At 38.1% G+C, this 7,803-nt stretch overlaps 2 protein-coding genes across 3 annotated transcripts in view; both read right to left on the bottom strand.

Moving 5' to 3' along the window:
• Positions 1 to 718: 718 nt before the first annotated feature.
• On the bottom strand, positions 719 to 6,438 carry cbx2 (chromobox homolog 2 (Drosophila Pc class)). 2 transcript variants are annotated; one of them, XM_084435144.1, is made up of 5 exons: positions 6,243 to 6,438; positions 6,123 to 6,166; positions 3,858 to 3,923; positions 2,719 to 2,806; positions 719 to 2,633 (listed from the first exon to the last, which is right to left on the bottom strand). In XM_084435144.1, the coding sequence occupies exons 1-5, from the start codon at positions 6,324 to 6,326 to the stop codon at positions 1,287 to 1,289; spliced, it is 1,629 nt and encodes a 542-aa protein (XP_084291270.1). In that variant the 5' UTR covers positions 6,327 to 6,438; the 3' UTR covers positions 719 to 1,286. The 2 variants fall into 2 exon arrangements, with proteins under 2 accessions (XP_084291270.1, XP_084291271.1); XM_084435145.1 differs by having other exon boundaries at positions 2,719 to 2,788.
• Positions 6,439 to 7,009: 571 nt separating this feature from the next.
• The window catches only part of LOC311277500 (ectonucleotide pyrophosphatase/phosphodiesterase family member 7-like), an 11,489-nt gene continuing 10,695 nt past the window's right edge, over positions 7,010 to 7,803 (bottom strand). The window contains exon 6 of the mRNA XM_084387832.1: positions 7,010 to 7,803. This exon is cut by the window's right edge and continues 90 nt beyond it. The gene's annotated coding sequence lies outside the window, so the exon portion shown is untranslated.

The raw sequence follows: 7,803 nt of genomic DNA, 5'->3' as shown, positions 1-7,803 counted from the left end.
TTTTAAATTGCGTCTTTAGTTTATTTAGTCTTACTGCAATGGTTGGTCTTTTCATTTGTTTTAAGTATAAACAAGTTAAAAATAAGCGAAAGGCAAAATATACTTGTATTAAAGACAACCTAAAATAACAAGTCTGAAGATGTCGTGCAGTGTTACATTCATCTTGTCTTTAGGATATTTTAACTGTAAAAAAAGTCATTTTTGCATTCTATGGACTTGTAATATAAAAGATGTAGTACAGTCAGGGGTGTAGTAACTATTATAACATAGCAACCATTAAAAAAAAAAAAATTTTTTTTACTTTCCATTTATCAAAGAATCCTGAAAAATGTATCATGTATTCATATATTATGTAGTTTCCACTAAAACGGTGATCTCAAACTCTCCAGTGTCCTGCGGAGTTTATCTCCAACTCACCTGCCTGGAAGTTTAATCCTGATTAGCTGGACCAGGTGTGTTTAATTAGGGTTTGAGGCGATAAACTCTGTTTTTACGGCATCTTTGATCAAATAAGCAGAAAAGACTTCTTTCAAAAACATTTTGAAAAATCTTATCATCATCAAACTTTTGCTCTTGCCATTTTTGCCTCTCTTTTTTTTTTAAGGAAATCATATACAGTAGGACTACTGGGTCAATATCATTCCTACAACCCTTGAATATATCTAGTCTACACATGCATGCTCTAAACTCTAGGTGTGATTCAGAACAGACAATGATGCATTTTGTATAAAAAGAATCTTTACTGTGTGTTTCAGCATGTCAACTAACAACAAAAACCTGTAAGAAATAATAATAAATAAACAGAGAACTGTTGCGTAGTATAAAAAAAAAATGCCCACATTCATTCTAGAAGGAAAAACAAATCCTCAGTTATAACTGTTATCAGGCAGAAAGAGGACAGCTTAATAAACAGGCACCTTAAAAGATGTGATCTGAGATTCGGCTTTAAAACACTTTGGATACATTTGTTCTGATTTTCTTCTTTACTAATACAGTACTCAGAATCAACATCAAGAGAACAAGAAACCAGCCCTGCTGTGGAAACCAAGATGAATGGTCAATCATTTGTTCAGTAACATATATTTATGCTAGATTCAAATTAGGTGAGACTATACATGTCTCTGATTGAGCTGGTCTTCAGGAATTGGTCTACTCCAAGAAACTGACCAACTAAAACAGTTAAAACAAGTAAAATCCATTGAAGATTGAGAAGCACCAACAATTCTGATTCTTTCGAAGCTTCTCCCGATTATCCCCAGAGTGGCTGCATTTTCAGTTGACAACATTCAATAGTTACGGATGTTAAAAAACCCAACGCTGGTGGGCGACTCCTTCACCGTCACAGTGACCAGGTTTGCAGTGACGTCGGTGACAAATACGTGCTCTATCAGGCTCCTCGTCGGCCTCCAGTCCTGACCCGCCTGCACCGAGATGGCCAGGTCCCGGTTGTCCCTCGGAAACGAGGAATCGTGTTCAGAATCCGAGCTGCTTCCCTCTTCTCCGGTGCTCAACTCGCTCAGAGTCTTGCCTTGTTTCCCGGCATCTTTAGACAAGGCTCTGTCTTGCACCGGTTGGGAATCTCGACCCTCGGTCGCCGGAGTCTGAGCCAGAATCTTATCCGCTCGACCTTGATTCTTCTTCCCGAGCCTCTCGGACAAATCGTCCGCTTTGGATTTCTCCCGTTGCGGACTCTTTAGGACTTGTTGGTTGGTCGTGAACTTACTAGGGACGTTCGGTGCAGGACTCTGCTCGTGTCTTGTGTTAAACCCAGAACTTTTCCTGCCCGGATTAGGGGAACCCTTCAAGTAGGCACTGTCGGTCCCGTTACCCTGCGCCGTTTTGTCGACGCTCTGTAGATTGAGCGCTTGAAGGCTGGAGGGCGTTTTGAGTGACGAAAAGGAGCTCGATGGAGATTTCTGGAGAGATCCTGCTGATCTTTGAAGAAGAGTCTGGTCCAACACCTCCTGTTTTCTCAGCACATTTGGAGAGAGTTGTGGACAGGTTTGTCCATTGCTGCTGTGCACATTCAATGCAGCCACTCCTGGAGATTTGCATGTAGGCGTTTTGGGATCGACTCCTCCGCTGCCCATATCCGAGACCGAGAGCTTGAAATCCGAAGCGGATTTTGTTTGTGCCGGCCGACTTAGTGTAGGAGGCGTGGAGGCCGACCCGACAGAGCGTCCGAGGGAACTTAAAGAACTCTTCTGGGTAAACGCACCTCTGTTTTGCAGTGTCATCGGCTCCCTTCCGGAGGTTCGGTTCAACCCGGTGTAGGTGAAGCTTGCGGGCATGAGCGGTTTCTTTATGCTCCCTCGGAGGTCCAAGTCCCTGGAAATGGGCTTGAGAATCTTCCGAGGACCTTTGGCCTGACGCAGCGCCTTCAGCTCCGGAGGCAACGCTTTCCTCCCTCGCTTCTTCTTTGGCGGCTCCGGCTTGGCCACCACAATCTGCGCTTTCTTCTGCGGGACCGGGTGATGCTCTCGTGGACGAGGACTCTGCTTCGGATTCCTGTCGGTATCATCTTCATCGTCGTCGTCTGAAGAAGAGGAAGAAGACGAGGAAGATGATGATGAACCAGAAGACGAGGATGATGAGGACGAGCTGCTTGATTTGGAGACCACTGGAATGGTTTCCTGAGAAAGGAACGTATAGAAAACGATGAGAACATAATTAGATTTTTTTCAGTAGATCTGGGGCATTTTTTTGTGACAAACTCACCAATATTTTTCTCGGTCGTCCACGAGGCCGTTTCCCCTTTTTACTGATCAAGAGTTCCCGCTCCTGCTCCCTAAGAATGGATAAAAGACTTGTAAAAAAAAAAAAAAAAAAAATGCAAAACTTACAAATTAGCAATATTTATGTTCAGTTAAATTGTGTTCATCCTACTGTCTTTGCTATCATGAAATTGTAATATTTATGACCATAACAGCCATTCCGCAAGTTTATATACAGTAGTCAACATTTGAAGTGGATCAAAAAAGTTCATCAAAGTTGTCCTAAGACAGGAACGGGTATTGTTCAAAATTCATTTATATCTTTAATGAAAGGTTTAATCCACTTCAAATGTTGACTACTGTATATTGTACAAGATTATTATTATTTTATTTTATTTTTTTAACAAACTGTCTTGACTAGCATATCAAGAACAGCAAAAAACAGGGGGCCGATTGTGAAATTCATTTCCTGTTTTTATGAATGAACATTTACTCGTCCTCACTTCCTGTTCTTTCTCCTTACTTCCTGTCAGAAGTCTCTGTTGTTCTAGTTTGGGCAAAAAACGTCATATTTCTTTTGTCTTCGTTTTTGGTGGATGCGTTAGCAAAAAGTGGTGTTTTCTAAAAAAAAAAACATCATCGTTTTTGTGCCAGACATGAATGACACCTCAAATGTTCTTTTAAGTGATCAGACTTATGTTTTTTCCCTGGCAAACGATAAGACAGGAGAAAAAAAATGAAGGATAGACCCGAGCCATATTTCAACAAATATCCTACCAAAAATGTAAAAATCTAGTTTTATCTTAACAGTAGAAAGTTGGTGTCAACATGTGGTTATGTTTCTCGTGTAATCCAAGTCTGGTTTTCACACGGATTCTTCATAAACTGTGAAACCAAAATGTTGACAGAGAAAACTAGCTCTGCTGAAAATGTTAACTGTTAAAAATGTTAACGATGTTTGATTTTCAGTCAGTCTGCAGAGGCCCTCGTGAGCCTGGACACGTCTGCAGACCCTGAATGGCCTGTGAATGGAGCCCCATTTACACCCTCCCAAGCGTTGCAGCCCATATTGTTTGCACATGGAGAAAAGGGGGCGTCTTTCTCACACACAGGCCTGCTCGTCCAATGGGAGAAACCTCTTACCTCTTGTTAAACGCTGCCAATAGTCTCGGGTCAAGAAGGTTTTCCTGAGGTTCCCAACTGTTATGCCTGAAACACAGACACTGGCATCTTAAGCATGTGAGTAGATGACATATAACATGCTCATGATTAAAAAAAAAGATGGTTATGTACAAGGTAAAGTGTATATCTAAAGTTCCATAACTTATTTAGTTTATGTTTCACACCATTTTAATCTAATTTTCCTGCAGTGCCGTGTGACAAATTAAGTGGTAACACTTTACAATAAGGTTCATTTGTTAACATTACTTAACTACCTTAGTTAACATGAACTAAGAATCTTAGTTAATATTAATTTCAACATTTACTAATACATTATTAAATTCAAAGGTTGTAATTTGTTAACATTAGTTAATGCACTGTGAACTAACATGAAAAAACAATGAATAGCTATATTTTTATTAAATTAACTAATATTAACACAGTAATAAATACTGTAACAAATGTATTGCTCATTCATGTTAGTTAATAAATTAACTAAGGTTCACTAATGAACCTTATTGTAAAGTGTTACCAATTAAGTTTGTATTTGTATTTAAATACAAATATTTCATAGTCTTCCAGTTAATATGAATCATATACACAAAAAATGCATGTATAATAAAGCATTGCCAAAAACTAGTTTAAAAAAAATAATGAATTACAGCATGTCACACACTTAGATTAAATCAGCATAACCAAGCATGCAAAACAAGCTATTTGTGTAGCAATCCTTGAAAACCATTTGGGTACCAATTTTGCATCTACTACTGTAAATGTACACAGAAGGGATGTGGAGTAAAACTGGATGGCATTATATAGCAGCGGGGAAAAAAGATAAGATGAGAGTTTACTTTAAAGGGCACTTCAAAGAGTCTGGACCGTCTGGATTTGATTTACAACAAAAAGTAGTGATCTACCAAAATAAGACGCTCTTAACCCACCATTACTCAATCACCGGCATTCGTTTTACTTCCATAACTACTACTACTAGTACTTGCAATGAGGAAACAATGCAGGACAAGACTTGATTTCTTTCCATCAGGAATTTTTTGGATGGTGAAAAATGTATTTAAGTAACAGGTGGTTGAATAATAAGAGAGTCTGGAGACATTCAGTCACAAAGAAAAGTTGTTTCAGAGGTGGAGAAGTTACTACATGTTGATGAAAGAATAAGATTTTTTTTTTTTTTTATAGAATAGCGTGCACATGTAAATCAATCATCACAGACCATCAAAGTGTTAAGATATGTACATCACAATTTTTAAGTGCACATCAAAAAACAGTATTTTATAGCTTATACTGTGAAATATATCAAATGTTAGACTAAACAACGAAAATTCACCTCTCATCAAACATCTACAGTATTTTAGACACTTTCAGTGGCATTTTGCCCTCAGTTGTGGTCAGTTTATGACCCTGCTTGATCAAGTAATAATAAAGATTATAACATAGATGGGAGTTGTAAATAATCAATGAAGCAGATGGAAGCGCGCGCGCGGGAGGTGTGGCTCGTGTGATTGACAGCTCAAGTGCCCATAGACGGGGCAAAAAGGGGGCGACAATGTAACAGAGAGCAAGAGTGGGGGCATTAGGGGGGTTGGTGGGCAGCTGGAGTAAAAAAAAAAAAAAAAAAAAAAACTCGAAACAAACCACGCGCTGAGCGGCGCGAGATCAAACCGCTTTCATTACACAAGAACAAATTGTTACAAAGTAACAGAATGCGTTACAAAACTGATCCAATGTAACGACTGCTTCATAACTACTGACCGACTCTCGAAACTCAATACATGATGTTTATCACTGGAAACGAAAATAAACCATAACACTAAACATATTGCACGCAAGTTATTTCTGTTTCTTTCGATTTTATTTTGAACAACCGCGATAAGACAAACGAACCCAAACAAGCCGAAGGCAAACAAACAAAAAGTAACTTGGAAGACAAAGAGAAATGCAGCAAAACGAGGCAAATGCGAGCCGACCTGATGCAGTGTGATCAAGTGTGATACAGTGCACGAAATCACGCGTGGACGCGAAATTAAACGCGCAACACGCTGTTGTTGTTGTTTTCATTGTTTCTCCCTCTCTCTCCCCTTTCTCGCGATCCACATTCAAGGATGTTTACTGGCACCGTGAGTAAAGCAGCGCTGCATTAGCAAAGTACTAGTCTACATGATGCATAAATAGTCAACATATATACTCTCTCACACATAAAAAAAGCCAGTATTTGTATCAGTTCTCACTTACTTGGACGACCATCCTCTCCACTTGACCAGATACTCCAGTTTTCCCTGTGGAAATCAAACACGCGTTGAGGATCACGATTCACGCGCGCTGAATGTGTGTGTTTGTGTGGATGTTTGTTACCTTCTTTATGCGTTTGTTGAGGATACACTCGGCATCAAAGACCTGCTCTCCCACCGCGCTCAGCTCCTCCATGACTGTTCTCATCTCATTCTCATCTCGTTCTCCGTGACCGACGTGTGTGTGTGTGAGAGAGGGAGAGCACAGGGCAGAAGGGGGCGGATACGCAAACGCGCAGGAGCGCGCACCCTGGCCCTCGGAGGACACCGTCCACGTGACGTCACACATTTTTTAAAGAATGTGAGTTTTTGGTCAACAGCAGAAATTATGTATGATAATCTGACTTAGTTGTAGTTGTTTCATTTTGATCAAATTTACCAACATAAAGTATTTCATATAATGTACAAGCCTAAATTGTGTTAAATTATGTTTTTAAACTTTATATAATTAAATTTAATTAATTTAAAAACCAAATACCTATATATATATATATATATATATATATATATATATATATATATATATATATATATGCATAGCATACTTGTAATACATAAATACATAAAGGTTACTAAAGTTTAATTAAATGATGAGGTACAGGTAATGTAGATGAGATGCAATAAAAATAGAGCTACAAATAATGATATAATAAAAATACCTTATAAAGATAATATATTGATGAAATCAGACCATGAGCTCAAACTATTTAAGAATTTATAACAAATGACAATTTCTTTTTTATTTCATATAAAGAGACGAAGAAAATAATTCACTGTGGAAGAGAAAAAAAACAAGAACATTTGAACATTTAACATTAATACAATAGCAATATTTTCAGTATTACAAAATATAGGCTAACAAAATGTGTTTTCCTATTATTTTTAAGGGATTTGTTTAAAAATACAGGGGGGAACTTGAAACAAAGTGAAATTACGTATAAATATAGAGACTGTTTTGAAAGTTTCTGCTGAAATTCATCACTTGATACTCATTTAAATTCATCAAGAGCTACAGTGTGTGTGTGTGTGTGTGTGTGTGTGTGTGTGTGAGAGAGAGAGGGAGAGAGAGATATGTTGTGCTTTATTTCCTTAGTTTGTTATATGAATTAATGTTTGAATATTTAATAATTTTTAATAGTTTATAATCATTGGTCATTTATGTAGCTATCGTTAATTTATCATTTAACCATTATTAAAATGTTATTTATCATTTAATCCTTTATTAATTTATGTCATTTAATGTTTAATCCTATGATAGTGTGGTTTGAAGGGATGTTTGTCTTCATGGGGGAGAGACAAGAGAATGTCTCCATTTCAAGGTTTGTAGCGTCACAGGACGATGTTGTGTTCTTGCTGTGGTTTAATAACACTCGTTGGATCTGTACTGGTCACATGAAGTCTCTGAGCATTGAAACATACACAAGATTATTCAATAAACTCTGCTCTTTTTATTATCATCACTTCGTCTCCTGCTCTTCCCTGGCTTTCTCAGTCAATCTCTCAGGCTGATAGAAGACTGATATCTTCTGGCAGGGATTTGGCATCTGGGGTTGAATCCATATCTAATATTTCTGATGTGGAGATCCATCCGATCTAACAGTTGGAAGTGTGTCCTCATATTTGTG

The sequence above is a fragment of the Rutilus rutilus genome (assembly GCF_951802725.1).
Source record: "Rutilus rutilus genome assembly, chromosome: 1".
NCBI classification, from domain to species: domain Eukaryota; kingdom Metazoa; phylum Chordata; class Actinopteri; order Cypriniformes; family Leuciscidae; genus Rutilus; species Rutilus rutilus.
The sequence above is the reverse complement of the archived record's forward strand: the minus strand, read 5'-3'. Positions and strand labels throughout refer to the sequence as shown.

What these genes read in the sequence shown, in the direction of transcription:
- cbx2 (XM_084435144.1), bottom strand. Translation starts at nt 6,326, where the DNA reads ATGAGAACAGTCATGGAGGAGCTGAGCGCGGTGGGAGAGCAGGTCTTT. An exon ending in TTGGCAGCGTTTAACAAGAG is followed by an intron (nt 2,807 to 3,857) that starts GTAAGAGGTTTC and finishes TTTTTTTACAAG; the next exon opens with TCTTTTATCCATTCTTAGGG. An exon ending in GACGACCGAGAAAAATATTG is followed by an intron (nt 2,634 to 2,718) that starts GTGAGTTTGTCA and finishes TTCCTTTCTCAG; the next exon opens with GAAACCATTCCAGTGGTCTC.